This window comes from Carcharodon carcharias, chromosome 6, assembly GCF_017639515.1.
Source record: "Carcharodon carcharias isolate sCarCar2 chromosome 6, sCarCar2.pri, whole genome shotgun sequence".
In the NCBI taxonomy this organism is placed as follows: Eukaryota; Metazoa; Chordata; class Chondrichthyes; order Lamniformes; family Lamnidae; genus Carcharodon; species Carcharodon carcharias.
Genome location: NC_054472.1, coordinates 48545987 through 48565738, shown reverse-complemented (window position 1 = coordinate 48565738; position 19752 = coordinate 48545987). Strand labels below are relative to the sequence as shown.

At 45.2% G+C, this 19752-nt stretch overlaps 1 protein-coding gene across 7 annotated transcripts in view; it reads left to right on the top strand.

Moving 5' to 3' along the window:
• Nucleotides 1-19752, top strand: part of LOC121279013 (cAMP-regulated phosphoprotein 21-like) — a 293633-nt gene that overhangs the window by 203832 nt on the left and 70049 nt on the right. For all 7 annotated transcript variants that reach the window (XM_041189756.1, XM_041189757.1, XM_041189755.1 and 4 more), the window contains 3 exons: nucleotides 96-323; nucleotides 4092-4270; nucleotides 7671-7919. In XM_041189756.1, the coding sequence (XP_041045690.1) occupies nucleotides 96-323; nucleotides 4092-4270; nucleotides 7671-7919 (656 nt within the window). The remainder of the gene's footprint in view (nucleotides 1-95; nucleotides 324-4091; nucleotides 4271-7670; nucleotides 7920-19752) is intronic.

Genomic DNA, 19752 nt, shown 5'->3' with positions numbered 1-19752 from the left:
AATGTTTAATGCTGCTAGGGAGGAAGTTATTAATACATATGCAACAAGATGTGCTTCTGACAATTAAATTTTGACAATTGTTTGGCATCCTCCAGGTTCAGAGTCTTCCAGTAGCGCAGGCTCCTCAGGTTCATTGTCACGGAACCATCAGCCACTACAGAGTGCAAATGTTGTCCCGGCATCAGTCAGCTCTACGTGCTCAGTCTCTTACCCAGATGGTGGAATGGGTGGACAGGTGGCACCTACCAACACCAGCTACATTTTGCTTCCTTTGGAAGCTACAGGTATACCACCTGGCAGTATTCTGTTAAACCCACACACAGGTTAGTGCAACTGTTACTATAGCTCAAGGCTAATAAAAATCTGAGAAATTAGGGACCATCCATAATTGTCCTTTTTCGTAAGAATGTAAAGAGTAACAGTCCGTTTATTAACTAATTAAAAACTCTCTCTAAATAAAATGTAATCATATTTTATGTATGTATACATATGTGTCTTAACCTCCTCTCTCGATTCTCTTGAGAAAATGATAGTAATGGATGCTCCCTTGGCATATCTCATATTAGAATTGTGTTTTTGCAATGTGTCTGAGCTTAAGTGTATCTTTTAATTTGGTCAGGATGAGGGGTACAGGAATGGAGAATAGGAAAAGGTGTGCTGCTGCTGGAATCAAACACCCACAGGGCTTAAAGAGCTATCTAACCTTCCAAACAGAGAAAAAACGTGCTTTAATGAGGATTCTATAACAAAGCAATTGGAACTAGCAAACAACTGGCCTGTTATTTGTTTAAGTTCCTGCTGTGGCTACTAAATGTTCTCCTACATTTTGAAACCCCTAGCAATGTTGTCTGTCTGTTGAATACAGATTGAATTACACCCAGTTTCACTGCAGCCTATCAAGTGTTAGTGATTGCTTCACTTATATGTACCTGCCTACGTTTGGGTGTGTATTCCTGACAGCAGAGATGATGAATGATCAAGATTATTGCACAAGTGGGCAGAGATCAAGCAGCACTCAATCCAATTTTCTGCCCTCATTGCTTACCCCTGTACAGCAGAAACAGAAAAAAATAACAGATGAATTACGTATGGAAAAGGAGACCTGAGATTCAAGTGTGAGTGGCCCATTTCGACTGACCTCACAGTGTCAGCATCAATTCCTGAACACCCTTCACTGCTCCACAATATATTAAAATCTTCTTTCTGTGCGCCTTGTCTACAAAACCTTATCTACCGATGTCTCATTATTATCACTTCAGCATCAACATTTTCCCATTATAGTATTCGATATGCACATTTATAACAGAAATTTCCTATGTAAACCAGTCATATTGTAATTACACCCTCCTGCCAACAGTGACAGCGTGGTGCTTCAGGTTCACATCTTTCATCCCTTCAGTCAGTGCTGCAGAGGACTGCCCATGCTCCAAAACAGCTCTGTTTTCTTAAATAATCCAATTAGTAATAGTAAAACATCAAAGCATTGCATAAAAATGAACACAGAATGTATTGGAAGGATTTTCCCTGTGGGCTTCTGAACCCAACTGTCAAACTGGGTCAGAAGCCCACACCGTGTAGGAACAGTAATTCATTTTGATTTCACAGCCCCCCCCCTCCCCCGGGTGAGTAAGTAATGAAGTAATGGCCGGAGGTGGTGGGGTGGCACAGTGGTAGGTGGGGCTCAATCAAAGACAGTTGTTAGGCTCTCGAAGCTGGAGGGCCAGAGGCCTTCCAGCTAAGTACAAACATGGATAAAAATAAAATACTGCAGATGCTGGAAATCTGAAACAAAAACAAAAATTGCTGGAAAAACTCAGCAGGTCTGACAGCATCTGTCCTTCTCTCCACAGTTGTTGTTAGACCTGCTGAGTTTTTCCAGCAATTTTTGTTTAAGTACAAAAATGGGTTTTGTAGCCATGTCACCAGCGTGGGAAGGGGGGCAAAAAAGCATACTCTCTGCAAGGAAGCCTGTTGCATCCAGGCATACAGGGAGGGCCTCTTGGCCTGCCTGCAGCACTGGACCCTCGATGTGCCACCACTCAGGCACCTAAACTGGCCCCTCCCTGCCATCTGCAGGAACATGGAGGCTGGCTGGAAAATCCCAGTTGGCCTCCTTTAATTGGCCATAATGAGCCTGATCAGATAACTGCTGCTCCCATGCTCCCCATTTCACGCCTCTGAAAAAATGTCCTGGAGGCTTGGATAGAGTTGGAGGACTGGCATGTCGGCCGATGGGGTTTTTTGTAGCTCCTGCCCGCCTCTGATCTCAATTGTGGTGGGCCCTAAAATTCAAGCCACATGGCTTGAAAATAAATAATTAATTGTATCTGTGTGCATTGGTACAATTATTTGCAACCGAAAGCTATATTTGACTCCCAATCCTAAATCAAAATAAGTTCTACTGGTATCAGTAACTTCACATACCTGTAAATAATGAGAGCATAGATCTAACCTTTACATGTGGCTTCCAAGTATTCATGATGTGCACTTACATGACCCATAAAGACAAAATCTCAGACTTGCACAACCAAGGGAGATCAGAAAGAGAAAAAGCTGCAAACAAGAAAATAAAATTAGTTATTGATTGGATACATTTTTGTAATATACAGAATGTGTAATGTGACAAGAATGCTGAAAACTATTTTTCTTTTCACAATTTGTTTCTGCAAAATTATCAGGCTGTGCAAGTACCTTTTTGGGATCAATTTTGTGGGGCCACATTTGAGGTCTACACCAGCTCCAAATTAAATTTTGTTATTTGAAAATGTCTGTAGATTGAATCATATCACATCTCTCATAATATGATGTAACAGCAGAGGTTTTGCAGTTTCTGAGCTGGCAGTTAGATTAAGCATCTTGTGGTGATTGATTGTGGGAGGGAAGGAAAAGCTGTCAGAGATTTGTTGCAACAATAAATGTGTTTTCTATCAAACAATATGGAGCGACATAGACAGTCATGACAGCATTGAAACATGGTAATTGGACATTTAAGACATGACTAGGATGGTACATCACATTTTGACCTAGTACAGTGAAGAGCTGCACTCAAATGATCAGAAATAGACTCTGAAACACAAGCACTAATTGATACCTTAGATAGCCTTTAGTTGTAGCTCCACATTGAGAGCTCAGGAGTACTGCGTTTATCCTAGTGTTCATTATTTGGTTGTTACTTTATAATTAACAAATTGAAATGTGTGATCCTTTTCCTTATGGTCTTCCATTAAACTTTGGGTGGAATTTAATGTTGGCAACACAGATCTCATTCTGGCTGGAGAACAGGCAGGAGCCTAGCATTGCCTCCGATGGGGAAGGCCCACCAGATTTAAGTGCCCATCAGGCACTTAACTGGTCAGCGGCGGGCCTTCCCAGGATTTAGGACCACCATCACAGAAATCCTACCCATGAAGAACTGCCGGCTAATCAGAGGCCGGCAACTCTCCATTGCCCATGAATGCCACCGGGAGCTGTGGCCGCTGCCGGTAGTACAACTACCAGAGATTTAGAATTAACAAGGGATCCAGGCCACAGGTGATTGAGGTTAGGATGGGGGTCACAGGGAGAGGGTCAGAAGAAAGGGCAGGGAGATTGATCTCAGTGGGCCGTCCCCCCTTCCCAATGCTGGGTCCCTGCCCTTCAGTGAGGGATCCCCAGTGGCTGCCTTTACAGCTCCCCTCCCACTACTAGTTGAATATCAGCAGTGGTGGAATGAGACCCTTAAGTCGGCAATAATTGCCCAATTAAAGGCCTCGATTAGTGCTCAGACATGAAGGCCATCCATAAGCTTTCCTGCCCTGGACTTATTTGGGTGGAGGCAGGAAAGCGGCAGGGTTCCTGATACACAACCCCCACCCACCTCTAAACTCATCACTGGGGGCATTAAATTCTGTCCATAATGCTGATTTTGATTGATCATCTCCAATTTGCATATGTTTGGAAAGAGAAGAAATGTCATTTTTTGTAGTAAAGTATGTGTAATAATAAATCTATACAGTCTGAATTTGTATATATTTTATTGTATGTACTTTCCAAGAAAAGGTTTCAAACAATTCCCAGTGTTAGATTTATTGACTCACTTGGGTATTTTGCAGGTCAACCCTTTGTGAATCCTGATGGCACACCCGCAATTTACAATCCTCCTGGTGGCCCACAATCAATTCGAAATCAGCTTCCTGGCCAGGCCCAACAGCAGCCTGCTTCACAGCCACAGCAGCAGCAGCAACAGCAGCAGCAACAGCAGCAGCAGATGCCCAGTCACCTGGTTCCACAGGTAAGTCAAGCACTTTTTATACGTATCAAATCAACCAATGGATACTGTACCTACACCCTCACCCTCCAAACAAGATTCCTTATCTTGGTGGGACTTTCATGTGCAGAGTAACAGCATGGTGAGAATTGTAGGGGAAATATTGGATTTGGCCAGAAAACAGAGGCTAGTGATTGCAAAGCTATGCACCACATCCTTGGTGGCAAGTGCTGTGCCCCCACACCCTAGAGTGGCAGACTATGGCGATACAGCGGACCACCTTGAATCAGGGCACAAGCTCTAGTGAGTACTGCAGGGTTCCTCCAGAGTGGTCCAGGCAGCAAAACCATTACTCCTGTACTCAAATCAAACTCCATGATGTTTTGTGTGGCAGCATGGCTCCCATTGTACTCCTGCTGGCTATGTGTGGTTGGGTTGCGGAGCCGAGATAATTGTTAAATGGACAATTCGTGCCATCCAGCAGCCACCCTCTGGTTTAACAAGATGGCTGAAATACTGAGTGAACAGCAGATTGGCCCATGACTGCTGCCAGGATAGCAGGCATTCACCAGCAAGATGTGCTAAGCATAGTTGCACACAGACGACACATTTATCGAGTTTGATGTTGTGGCCCATCTCGTATTTAAATGTGAAGCCTCCTAAGCCATGTGTTTGCAGTCAATGGTTTCTTGCTCCATGGAGAAACCTGCTATCCTAAGAAAGTCACTTGTACACTTCGCCTGCATGTCTCCAGTCAGAGAGAATATTATGAATTCCCCCTTCCTTGCATAAAGAGAATCTGTCACGACTCTGATTCAGCAAACTGGCAGATGTCATTTGCTGCAGCCTGGAAGGATCCCAATATGAAGTAATTCAAGGCCATCATCATCTTCACAGCTTCTGGCAGCACTGCTCCTGCACTGCTCAGAGGCTGCAAGTCTGCTGACAAAAGACAGCAGAGTTTTGTGAACACCTCCTTCATAAAATGTGGCTAACAGACACTCTGCCTCTCTCTTAGGTAGAGGTAAGAGAGATGCTCCCCAGAAGACTCCGGCTGAGAGACCTTCTTCCCTTTCACCTCCTCCACCTGTGAGCAGTTTGTCCTTTCATGGTACAGAGAAAGGGAGATAGTAACTGTAGCACCCATGACTGGGAGCAAGTGGCCTGAGCAAAATCTTTGAAGTCAGAAGCAAGACCTTTTCCATATGCAGTGCTACTTTCACTCGACTTCACCAAATTTAAATAACTCTGGAAACCACAAAGCACCTCTACAAAATCAAACAGAGCCGGTAGAAATTAATCAGCACCTAATCTGAACATGGTTAATGATTACTTTGAATAACTCTTGCTGCTGCTGATCTCATGTTCAGTTGCATGTATTTAAGAGAGGGTGTTAACTGGACAGCAGAGTCAAAAATGAGTGGCCTGGCATCAAATCAACTTTATGCATTGACTGATGTGACAATCTGCCCACACTATATACACCACCCCTACCACGGTGACTTTCAATGCGTGCTGCACCAAATGTGAGTGCATATGTATGGCATTTTTGTACCAACTTTGTGGCCCGTGTTTTTAAACGAACTAGCAGAGGTAGAAATTCATCTCGACCAGTGGTGCAGAATGGGCAATGTCAGATCTGCCACTCTTTATGAGCAAAGCCTATTATTTAATTCTATTGGCTGCAGTGGGACTGAATATCAGGCACTCTGTATGATAAGTGGTAAATCTGCCACAATGTGTTTTGTGCCATCGTCCAAGGCGAATTTCCACCCTGGATCTCTTACACACACCAGAATCACATTGGTTTAGATGTCAGTGATGATTTAGGACCAATTTTGTTTACTGTACGACTCCATCTGAATCAAATTCAAATAAAATTAAATATTTTGAATGAGGCTTTTTTTTCTCTTTTTCTTATTTAATCTCTTTCGGCTTTCTTGTTCTAAATGAAGCTGCAGTTTTGCTCTATCATTAAATAATGACCAGATTGTTTGATGACTTTATTGAAGTATGTGGCTTATATAATAATGCATGCTAATCAATACAAAGAGCTATAATTTCTTCATATCTTAACACTGTTATTTGTGATTTCTTGTTTCCTTTGATTTTCTATTCTTTGTATATCTCTGAATTGTATCTTCTACATCTGACTTTAGTGATTAATTCCTTTCTCAGCCTGTGCAGCCTATGCAGCCTTCTTCCCAGTCTGTGCAATACCCAACGGTTTCTTACCCTCCCCAGCATCTACTGCCAGTTTCACCAACGCAGCAGTTTCCTGTGGTACTTAATCAGTTTCATTTTCTCCCTTTTACATACTAATTCGAACATTTGCAACATGTGTATCCATGTAACTGCAGTATGTTTTTGTGTGCTTTGCTTCACTTTCAGTGGTGATTGTTCACTGCATTAACTGTAGTTGGCAGTTCATGGCTGAGGGTAAATCTGTATTACTTGCTGAAATATTTGTCGTGTGTGAGAGAACCTTGTTTGACTGTGTGTTGAGGTCGAAGCTGAAAAGTGATATTTACAATGGTTTGCAATTTCAAAACTTCCATCTCAGTAAAAGTTTTCACAATCACAGTTAATTTCACTGATTGTTGCATTTTATGTTATTGTGATGCCAAAAATTAGACATTTTGTGGCATTTTAATTTCTCTAAGCAACTGTGTATAGAATACTCTGCTCCTTTTCCATAAAAGTCTATCAACTGAAAAATTTGTGTTCAATGAAATGGACTTGACATCAAGTTTAAAGATTAGACATATGCTCCCACGTTACCCTAAGGGGTAGATTTTGACTTTGTACGATAATGTAAAAAGACACAGTAGTGAATAAGCAGCCAGCTTTACATCTCTCCCAAGTTATACTTACATTGACTTCAACAGAAATAAAAAATGGAGATGTAAAATGGGCTGCTGCACCACTATCATTTGTTTTACACTATGACACAAGGTCAAGATCTACCCTTGTGATCTTATCCAATGCATAGACTAAACATACAAAGTTACAAGTTCTGCACTGAGCTAGTTAATTATAGCAGGGGCAGTGGTATGATTGTTACCATTGGCCTTGGACCAAAGAAGAGCAAATTAACCATGTTTCCCACCTTTGATCACTATCCAGCAATCCCTAATTGAAGAGTTTGTGTATAAATGTCAGATCAGGACACAATTAGGCTCAGAAAATTAGTTACTAAATTCAGAACTTCTTTCACTGTTACAATTTTATAGTGGTTACTAACCTTAACATAGAGCCAAACAGAGCATGATTTATTATGAGTGTGTTGTATCTTGTGGTGCCTTTGTAGTGATGCTTGTGTTGCATGCAATACATTTTGTCATCAATGTTTTTATTTTATTATTTCACTCAGATGTGTTATTCAGCAACCAGTATTCATTATTTTTTTTTGTCTGCATCATAGCGAGAAGACTTGGCTTCCCAGTTTAATCAGATGAGCTTAAGTCGACAGTCATCAGGAGATACACCTGAGCAACCTTCTGGTTCTGTCTATCCATCACCAATCTTGCCTCAGCCACCCCAACAAACTAGCTACATCATGGCATCACCAAGCCAACAGCTTCCTCCAGGAAGTTTTACTGGATCTGGACAGCCCATATCTCAGCAAGTGCTACAGCCGCCACAAGGATATGTACAACAGCCACCTGCACAGGTATGCAAATAAAATGGTACTGGAATACGTGCTTAAATAAAGGGAAGCAAGTACTGAATCTCAAATGCAGATGCATGATTATATGACATGTAATTCCAAACAGAAAAAGTGTAGACATAGTGGTTACCACCATTTATACTATTTTCTGAAATGATAGAGAAAATACTTTGTGAGAAATCTAAAACAAAGTTAGTCACATCTTGGAGCATGCTCTCTGTAATGTAATAGGGCAGAATTTTTTGTGTCCGCTGACGTCGGGTGTGAGCGGTGGTGTGAAGAGAAACCCAGTAATCGATTTCAGGATGCCACGAAACCAGTTTGCAATCATCCGCTCAGCCTGTCGATGACGGGCCACATTTCCCGCCATCGGAGATTGAGAACCTCATTGTAATAGATCTGCATATTATTATAAGGCCAGCCTGCCGGAATCATCCAGCCCCACCCACCCCCCCACACTGGATCACTCATCCACATCAGCGTGATTTACTGCCAATGTAGAACACGTCTCGACAACTGTGACGTGCAGAAGTCGGGTCTTACCGTCAGGGCCTTGCTCACATCGCAGACAGCCGAGGAACAGAAGATGCTGGAGCCCGATAGCAATGGCACACTGGAGGAACATTCGTGGCATGGCTGGGTGGATTCTCATGGACATGGCCTTCCTGTGAAGCAGCTCACAGAAGGTGGAAATTCACTGTTAGGGGTCTGCCCACACCGGATGATGGTCGAGGGGTGGAGAGGAAGGCTCAGCTGTGTTTGGGAACGTGTACCAGGGGGGTGGGAGAGGAAGGTCTAGGATCGACTGGGAGAGGAAGAGGTATCAGCTTGGAGCTAGGTTGGGAGGGGGGAACAAAGCTGTTAGGGGGACTGAGGTTCGGAAGGGGGGAAACAAATGCGTAGGAGGGGACGGAGTATGGGGGGTAATGGGGGAGAAGATGGCAACCAGGGAGACAGGTATAAGGGGGGTGGAAGGTGTAAGGGAAGGAATTTGGGGCCAGGGGAAGAGGTGGGGTGAGGGATGGAGTCAGGAAGGGAGAAGGAGTAAGGCTGGAGGAAGAATTAAAGGATGTCTGAAGGATTCAGGAATGGGAAGGGTTGAAGCGGGGGGCAGAGAGGACGTGTCCAGGTGAACGTGCAAGACAGTGCTCTCTGCCCCGTTCGTTGGTAGTGGTAGAAGGTGCGGTGAGGATGGTTGATGCAGACTCAAAAGCAATTAGGGACCTTGGGAGTGGAAAGGAGAAGGTTGGGGAGGGGAGTGTGTATGGGGCTGGGATTTTCTGGAAGGAACAGAATGTGCATGTTCACCAGGATATTCCTGAAGGAAAGGGGTTGTGGCTGGTAGGTCATGGAAGGGAGGTGGATGGTAATGCCAGGCGGTGGGGGGGGGGGGGGTCGTCAACAGTGATGGGGGAAAGGAAATGGGTGACTGGGGGAGGAGAAAAGACAGGAGCGCATGAAAAAGCAAATCCAGACCATGCTGTCTAAATAGAAAGTGAAACGACAGTCGCTGTGGGCGAGATCAAGTCCTGCATGGGATGTGATCGGTGGGTGGGCGGAGATGCAGGTCGGCTCAGATGGACAACTGAAAGCGAACCCCAGCAGGCAGCATTGAAACTGCTCAGGACATTGAGATGAGTGTGATACAGGAAGGATCCGTGTGTGTGGGAGAGTGCTTGCACAAGGCTCCAAAAGGCCCTGCCACACACACACTTCTCCCTCCAGTATCACTTGTGGGCCATCTGCTACTTCTGTAGTAACAAAGGATGAGGTTAAGGGCTCACAGGCAAAGGGGACTCAGAGGGAGAAGAAAACTCTTAGATTCCTGAGTGGATGACTCAGGGGTGTCCAGCTGCCGCTCCTCTTCCCTTCGGGTGCCTGGGAGCCCCAGCCTGACTCTTTGAGGGGAAGGAGAACCTGGAGGGACATCGAGGTGCCCTAATTCCCGCTTGCGTTGCCACTGCAGGAACTCGCTCATGGCTCCGGCGATGGCGTGCAGGTCTGCACACACCTTCGTGTTTTGCTGGATCAGGGTCTCCATGGCATCTGCCATCCTCCTCATGGAGACTTCATCAGAAAGCACACTCCTCTGACTTGCAAGCCACAACTCCAACAGCTCCTCGTGATGTTCCCACGCCTTCTGCTGACTCTCCAGGGTGAGTTGGAAGGCCAAGTCCAGAGGTTCATCATCTGACTCGGACCTGACAGATGTATCTTCCCCAGCAGTCCTCCAATTGCTGTAGAACACAGCTGAACCTGCCTCCTGCTGCTGCAGGCACGTGTCCATGTGGTGACCACCAGATTGTGAACCCGAGCCTGCTCTAGATCTTGGTTCCACCGAGGTGTGTGTCTTTGTGCTGGTGGAGGGTGTGGGTAAATGCTGTGATGGGTCTTCCAGGCTGCTTATTTCCAGCTCTTCAGTGGAGGAAGAGTCCTCTTGCCTGGAGCTGAGGATGTCGGTCACTTGACAGAGCTCCCTGTGAACCAAAGTAGACATAATTAGTGCAAGGCAGCAGAGTCAAAACCAGGAGAGAGAGCACTCACATTTGCTTTGAGAGAGGAGGATGATGTGGTGCAGGATCCTCATGAGGATGTTCGTCACCGACCTCACCATCGCTGCAGACGAGGTCCACATCCTAACCAATCTGTACAATGGCACACTCCTTAAAGTGAGTGAGGGACCTAATATGGGCCACAACACCCATGGTCTGGGTCCTCTCCCTGTTGTTGTGAGCCAGCTCCTCCTGCATGAAAACAGTTGGAGAGAGCGTGAGTTGGATACATGGCACTGTGTGAAATGTTTGTGTGGTGAGCGGAGCCATGGACAGGATGAGGACATGAGCTTGAGAGGATAGGAGCCTGATGGAGATGAAAGGGTGTGTGTGAGAGTTAGTGGTGTTATCCCATGAGGTTTGAGATCCCTGTGGATGTGTGATGGATTGTGAGCGTGTGAGTTGAGAGTGATAAGAGTGAATTACCTCGGTGGAATGGATGAGACCATTCATCCTGTAGCAGCACTGGGTGGCTGTCCTCTTTTGCAGAGCATTGGCGCTGACCACTGCTGTCACTGCACCCCATGCTGGATTGGTGATGGTGCTGCCCCTTCTATGGTCAGAGCAGATTACATCACGGCGGGCATCCATGCTGTTGAAAAGTTGCTTTGGGTACTCATCGAGGTGATGGTCTGGCAGGTGAATGAGAGCCTGCCATCGAAACAGCATGTTTCCCAGGAATGCATAATTAATGCGGCAGGTTTGGGTATAACAGCATTGTAAGCCACCATTGTGGCCGGCAGGTAAAACATTGTTTTCCCCACCCGCTACGCACTTAGTGCAAATCCGGAACAATTTGACACTTTGTGTCTGCTATCAATTGAAAAGTACCCCTTTCATTAATTGATGTAGCAATTATAAAATTAGTTATATGCTATTATCCCCAATCTCATCTTCATAATGCACACACACAAGGTTACTGCAGCTGGATGAATGTCTCGGCACCTTAATGTAATATCGGCATGGGTATCAGAAGAAGAATGTGTATCTCATGCCCATGTTTTCGTTGATTTGTGTGATTCATAATTTTTAACCAAGGCTGGATCCAAGTTTGACTGTTAGGGGTGAATATGAGATACTGCATGGGAACAGACAGGAAAATATAACAAAGGAAAATAAAACACACAAAATACAGGGAGAGGAGAAGTGGAAGCAACAAGCATCTTTTGGTTTAAAGAATTTCATTAACAAAATGTTTCCCTCTCAACTCCAAATTTTCCCATGTTTTTATTTTATCCATTCTTCAGAACTGCGGATTGCTGGCAAGGCCATCATTTGGCAAGGGCGAGGCTGTGGTTTAATGATATTCAAAGTAATGCTCTGGGGACCTGGGTTTGAACCCCACTATGGCAGATGTTTTGAATTTGAAGTCAATAAAAATCTAATTAAAGGTCTAATGATAACCATGAAATGAGTGTTATTAAAAACCCATCTGGTTCACTAATGCCCTTTAGGGAAGGAAATCTGTCACCCTCACTTGGTCTGGCCTACATGTGACTCTAGATCCACAGTAATGTGGTTGACTCCTCAATGCATTCTGAAATGTCCTAGCAAGCTACTCAGTTGTATCAAAACCACTAAAAAGTTAATAAAAAGGATGGATTGATCGAGGCACTAGAAATGACAATGGCAAAGTCCTCCTTACTTACATCTGGGGGCTTGTGCCAAAATTGGGAGAGCTGTCTCACAGACTAGTCTGACATAGTCATACTCACAGAATCATACCTTACAGATCAGATCACGTCTCAGACACCACCAGCACCATGCCTGGGTATGTCCTGTCCCACTGGCCAATTACCGCCCCATCAGTCTACTCTCCATCATTAGTAAAGTGATTGAAGGGGTCATCAACAGTGCTATCAAGCGGCACTTGCTTAGCAATAACCTGCTCACTGATGCTCAGTTTGGGTTCCGCCAGGTCCACTCAGCTTCTGACCTCATTACAGACTTGGTTCAAACATGGACAAAAGAGCTGAACTCCAGAGGTGAGGTAAGAGTGACTCCGCTTGACATCAAGGCCGCATTTGGCCAAGTGTGGCATCAAGGTGCCCTTATAAAACTGGAGTCAATGGGAATTGGGGGAAAACGCTTCGCTGATTGGAGTCATACCTAGCACAAAGGAGGATGCTTCTGGTTGTTGGAGATCAGTCATCTCAGTTCCAGGACATCACTGCAGAAGTTCCTCAGGGTAGTGTCCTAGGCCCAGCCATCTTCAGCTACTTCATCAATAACCTTCCATCATAAAGTCAGAAGTGGAATGTTCGCTGATGAATGCACAATGTTCAGTAGCACTCACAACTCCTCAGGTACTGAAGCAGTCTATATCCAAATGCAGCAAGACCTGGACAATATCCAGGCTTCGGCTGACATGTGGCAAGTAACATTCACGCCAGTCAAGTACCGGACAATGCCTATCTCCAACAAGAAAGAATCTAACCATCGCCCCTTGACATTCAATGGCATTACCATCGCTGAATTCCCCCACTGTCAACATGCTGGGGGTTACCATTTACCAGAAACTGAACTGGACTAGCCATATAAATATTGTGGCTTTAAGAGCAAGTCAGAGGCTAGGAATCCCCTACAAGGTGCAAGTCAGGAGTGCGATGGAATATTCCCCACTTGCCTGGATGAGTGCAGCTCCAACAACACTCAAGGAGCTTGACACCATCCAGGTCAAAGCAGCCCGCTTGACTGTCACCCCATCCACAAACAAACATTCAATTCCTCCACCTTCATTGAACAGTGGAACCAGTATGTACCATTTACAAGAGGCACTGCAGAAACTCACCAAGGCTTCTTAGGCAGCACCTTCTAAACCCACGAACATTACCATCTAGATGGACCAGGGCTGCAGATACATGGGAACACCACCACCTAGAAGTTCGCCTCCAAGTCACTCACCATCCTGACTTGAAAATATATCGCTGTTCCTTCACTGTCTTTGGGTCAAATTCCTGGAACTCTCTCCCTAACAGCACTGAGGATGCACCTACACTGCAGGGAACGCAGCGGTTCAAGAAGTCAGCTCACCGCCACCTTCAAGGGCAGTTAGGGATGGGAAATAAATGCTGGTCCAGATGGCGATGCCCACATCCTGTAAAAAGAATTTAAAAGCTCATAACTTTGTCAAAATAAGCAAACTCACATCCCCTTGATTACTGAATCCATCAGTGTGTTTGGAACTCAGCCAAGCATTTATAATGAGATGCGATTGAACAACTGTGTCAAAAAACCCTCTGGAGTTTAATCCATTAATGCTTTTGAACATAGCCAGTTCAGCCATCTGTCAAAGCTTTAAACTAGCCACACAGATGGCTGAGCTAAACCTAGAGGGGAAAAACCAAAGCCATGGGCACATTTCACACTGTCAGATCTGGATTTAACTATTGTACAATGCAAAATAACACTATATCCAAATATATAAAATACTCTAATTCATCTGAAGACTTCTCCACTTTCACAATGCTTTTCATTCCCTTTGCAGATGGACAGATATCAGAAGTGATAACCTGGCAATCACATTATTTTAATGATAACTTCACTTTTCAAAGCAAAGCCCTCGCTCATTCTTTTAATATATATAACTTATGCTACAATATTTCATTAAAACATAGGAAGTTGGCAACAGGTTTTCTACTTAACTTTCATATAGTTCCCACTTCCAAACCATGGTTCCCTCATGGCTCTGACACTTCTGTGCTTGCTATCTTGTTTCTCTGGATTATTCAAAAGATGCTGACCTGAAATTTGATCATACTGTGTCTGTTCTTTTGGGCACTAAATGGGTGGATAAGCATCCAATATGGTGAGTAGTTGCTGCTCAGTGTTATTGGGAGCAGGGATGGAGAGTTACAATACATCCAAAACACTGACTGCACAAAATGTAGCTCAACATGGGAACACAAACACACACTACTGAAGGCTCTGTAGGTTAAGTAAATGAGGTGTCTCCCCAGAATGTAGCCGGAGAGCATGAGTAGAACTCCTGTTATTGAAATATCCACTAACAATAGGTGCTTGAGAAAGGCCAAGGAATATGGGAAGAAATGTTGTTCCTGGATAGGCTCCACCTTGACTTTCAGCAGTCAAATCCTGCAGCTGATCACATCTCCTCCAAGCCTGTAACTCAGAAATAAATGTTCAAAAACTCTGCCTCTTGCTATAGAGTTTGTGGTTGTATCAAAGAATTTATGATGATTCAGCTTATCTTAACCCTTTGAAATCTTGACATGGGCTGGAATTTTGCACAGAGGCAGCGGCCCTGGCCAGCTGAGAAGTTGGAGGGCGAGCCTGCCTCCGTTTGGCTGATTCGCTTGCACCAATTGGCGAGTCACTAATTGGCTCAAGGCGGGAATTCCACCATCATTTGGGAGGAGGTCCCACCTCCGAACTGTGATGTTCCTGGCCCATGTGGACTAAGAGCCACTCCCTGTTGCATATTTAACCAATGAACCATTTCAAGAGTTTGCTGTTGTGCAGTTAGGTGCTGAAGCACAGTGCAAAATGTGATAATGTGTCAGGATATTAAAACAAAAATTGCAGTTGTTCAGGTATTACAAGCAGTTAGTTGCAGGTGAGGTTTTCCCTGCCAAGTGGAGGTGGGTTTCAGTGCATGTGTGGAGTTAAATGCCCTGAAATTGGCATCGAGTCAGGATCCCAATATCACCCTTCTCTCTCCCGCACCCAGTGGAAACAGGGTCTGTTGGCAAAGCAATTGAGCCAATTGAAAAAGCAATTGAGGCTTTTTAATCCTGGGTTCCTTCTTTCCTAATAGCGCATGGGTTCCATGCTGTGTCTGCACCTTTCTAGGTTGCAGGAAGTGAAGCTCATCATAGAGTGAAACTGAGCTGATGTGAACAGTATAAAGGCTGAAACCGGCAAGCCTGTGATCAGCCAGGTGTCAGCTTCTTGTGCTGACAGATGCAGTTCTTTCATCCTAAATTCACTAATTTCATCAAGAACAGCAACTTTTGTTTCTACAATAAAGTGCCTTAAATACCACTTGAGGGTAATTGACCTCATTGCCAGTGAGACCTCCCTGTGACATGGGGGAAACCTATTCTGTCGTTACTTGGGCCTCTGAGGAGGAGTTGCAGCTTGCACCAGCTCAGCAGCAACAGCAACATGAGCAGCAGGTCACTGACTCCTCCACAGCCATATGTACTGAACATAACTGAGGGGATAGACAGGGTGCAGCACCACAAAAGTGGCGATACCCTCAGCATCGGGCCTATAGATCAAGGGTCAGCTTCCTTAACCCCTCTGAACAACAGCGCCTCAGAAGGCCCATCCTCTCAGGACAGGCAGTTGCAGACCTCTGAAGCTTCATTAAAGAAGACCTCCACCAAAGGGGAGCAGGAGACCACAGTGCTCAATAATTTCATGGCTGGGCCCTTCCAAGGATCAGCCGGTGTCATCTATAGGACCTGAAAATTTGCAGCCCATAATTGCGTTAGCCAGGTCACTGATGCGACTTTTGCAAGAGCTTCCAACTATATTTACTTTGAGAATGATAAGGCCCATCAAGCATCGAGGGCTGTCGGCTTTGCTTCATGCACAGGATTTCCACAGGACTGGGCATGGTAGGCTGCACTCCTGTGGCAATCAAAGTGCCATCAGGCCAGCCAGGCTTATTAATCCAAATAATGACCACTCCCTTAATGATCAGCTGCTCTATGATCACCGCAGGAACATAATGGAAGCTTCTGCCAGGTGTCCAGGGAGTTGCCATCCTTTGGCATTCACATGTTTTTTAGGTGTCCTCTCCGCCAGACAGCCTCAGTGTTTGGCTCCTGGGAGAACTGGCTGATAACCCCAGTGAGGAACGCAACCACAGAGGTACAGGAGACATACAACAGGAGCCATGTCACCTCAAGGAAAATAGAGCAAGCCATTGGCATGCTGGAAATGAGGTTTACTGCTTTTACAGACCTGTTGTAGCCCTTCAAAACGGCCCAGCAAGGGTCTTCAATATTATTTTGGTCACAACATGGTACTGTAGAGAGGACTGAGGCTAGTGCAACAGGAAGTTGTGGTGGACCTTGGAGGATTAGGAGTAGCATACTGATTTGTCGGTGGTAGCTGCAGACCTGTCTGCCAGAAAATCCCATGACACCCTCATTCAGGCATGCTTTACTTCAGAAAGTGCTTGCAGCATTGCAAGTTTCCCATCAAGATCCCTGTGCAAACACCTCCTTGCCACACCACCCCCCACCAAACCTCCGCCTTAGTCACCCAACCAACCATCACATTCACTGCCTCTCCTCCTCATTAAAGTGGCTTATTCCAATCACCAGAATGAAACTGATCAGGTTCAGTGAGGTATACAACAAAGTTGAGGTCATGACAACAATCTCATTCATTCAAATAAAGAGTATCAATTGAACAATTACCCAAGCGAATCACTGTGAAACTAAGGTATTTTCCTTGTACGGTTTCTATTACTCCTACATGATGCTACCCCTGTGGCTTCAGCAAAGCTGGAGGCAGGCTGATTGTTCCTTTGCTCTGACACATGAGATGCTTGTGGTGGATATCCTCTGGGCTTTGGAGCCAGTGAGGGCCCTGCCAAAGACTGCCCTACCTGCACGTGTGAAGGGCAGATCCAGTCATCGGGACATGACGCAGTGTGTGCAGCTCTGTCAGGGTTGGAGGTGGAGGGCAAAGGTCAAGAAGTGGGAATGCCTTGAGAAGAGTTCCCATTGTCATCAGCCCTTTCTTGATCATCCCTCTCAGGGTCCACTGTATTTCTCTGCTAAATAAGAGCAGCTGAGCATTTTACTGGATATCAGTGCAGCCTTCAGTCATCAGGGCGAGGCACCGATCCATTGATTGATGTAGTGTAAACTGTCAGCCAAAGTATGCAGGACATTGGGCGTATTGCCCAATGTGTACTTGGTGGCCTGCTGCGTCTGATTCTCTATGAGGTTGGTCAATTTTTCAATGCGGATGTTCATTAGCACAAATGTCTGAGACATCATGGCACTCATGCTAGAGATGGAATCCTCTTTTTTCTGCGCAAGGACATGCACTACTTCTGGAAATTCTGATGGGAGCACACACATCCTTATTGCTGCCCTACAAATATGGTTTTTTAGTGACTGACACCCAGGGTTCAGCATCTGTGTCCAGCTGAGCAGATCCTGAAGTGTCCTATATGCTTCAACCAGGAGTCTTCACCTCTGTCCCTGTATCCTGAAACTGCTGCTCCTCACAAATGATGTAGTGTTCACCATGCACCACTCTCCCTATCCAAGACACTGGACCCACTGATGTGTTTGTATCTGTGCTGCTGGAGGGAGCACAGGAATCATGTGAAAGTGCATTCTCTGGAGTTGGGGGGGGTGGGGCGGGGTGGTTGCTGGAGGGGATTTTATTGTGCCCACAAGAGTGGGAAATGTGGCATGCAGGGTGACTTAAGTAGGCAATGTGCAAAATTTAGATTTCCCATGGCGGGTTGGGATGCATTTTTATTGCCCACCCATAATCACCCTTGAGAAGGTAGTGGTGAGCTGCCTTCTTGAACTGCTGCATTGCCTCTGGTAAATGTACACCCACAGTGCTGTAAGGGAGGGAGTTCCAGGATTTTGACCCAGCTCCAGTGACAGAATGGCAATATAGTTGCAAGACAAGATGATGAGTGACTTGGAGGGCAACTTGCAGGTGGTGATGTTCCCATGCAGCTGCTGCCCTTGTCCTTCTCTGTGGCAGAGGCCACAGGTTTGGAAGGTGCTGTCAAAGGAGCCTTGGTGAGTTGCTGCAGTGCATCTTGTAGATGGTACACACTGCTGTCACTGTGCGTCAGTGGTAAAGGGAGTGCATGTTGAAGGTGGTGGATGGCATGCCAATCAAGCAGGCTGCTTTGACCTGGATGGTGTCAAGCTTCTTGTGTTCTTGGAGCTGCACTCATCCAGGCAATGGGGAGTATTCCATCACACTCCTGAATTGTGCCTTATAGATAGTAGACAGGCTTTGGAGATTCAGGAAGTTAGTTACTCCCTGTAGGATTCGCAGCCTCTGACCTGCTCTTGCAGCCAGAGTGTTTATATGGCTGGTCCAGTTCAGTATCTGGCCAATGGTAATACCCAGGTGTTGATAGTGGGGGATTCAGCATTGGTAATGCCATTGAACATTGAGAGGAGATGGTTGGATTCATTCTAGTTGGAGATGGTCATTGCCTGGCACTTGTGTCATGTGAATGTTACTTGGCACATATCAACCCGAGCTTAAACGTTGTCCGGGTCTTGCTGCTTATGGGCACAGACTGTTTCAGTATGTGAGGAGTCACGGGTAGAAGATTGGCTAACTAACAAGAAGTAGACAGTTGGCATAAATGGGTCTTTTTTCTGGTTGGCAGGATGTGACGAGCGGTGTGACACAAGGATCACTGCTGGGGCCTCAACTTTTTACAATTTATATTAACAACTTGGATGAAGGACCAAAGGAATGGTTGCTAATTTTGCTGATAGCAGAAAGATAGGGAGGAAAATAAATTGTGAAAAGGACATAAGGAGGCTACAAAATGACATTAATAGGTTAAGTGAGTGGGCAAAGATCTGGCAAATGGAGTATAATGTGGACAAATGTGAAATTGTTCAATTTGGCAGGAAGAATAAAAAACCTTATTGTCTAAATGGTGAGAGATTGCAGAGCTCTGGGTATCCCAGTGCATGAATCACAGAAGGTTAGTATGTAGGTACAGCAGGTAATTAGGAAAGCTAATAGAATGTTGTCATTTATTGTGAGGGAAATTGAATACAAAAGGAGGGAGGTTATGCTTCAGCTGTAGAGGGCACTGGTGAGACCACATCTGGAGTATTGTGTACAGTGCTGGTCTCCTTATTTAAAGAAAGATGTAAACGCATTAGAAGCAGTTCCAAGGTTTACTAGACTAATACCAGGAACGGGCAGGTTGTCTCACGAGGAACGGTTGAGCAGATTAGGCTTGTATCCACTGGGATTTAGAAGAGTAAGAGGTGACTTGATTGAAACCTTTAAGATCCTGAGGGGTCTTGGCAGGGTGGATGTGGAGAGAATGTTCCCTCTTGTGGGAGAATATAGAACTGGGGGGTCATTATTTAAAAATAAGGGGTCGCTCATTTAAGACAGAGATGAGGAGGACTTTTATCTCTGAAGGAAGTGAGTCTTTGGAATTCTGTTCCTCAAAAGGGGGTGGATGCAGAGTCCGAATATTTTTAAGGTAGAGGGAGATAGATTCTTGATTAACAAGGAGATGAAAGTTTATCAGGGATAGGCAGGAATGTGGGGTTGAAGTTACAATC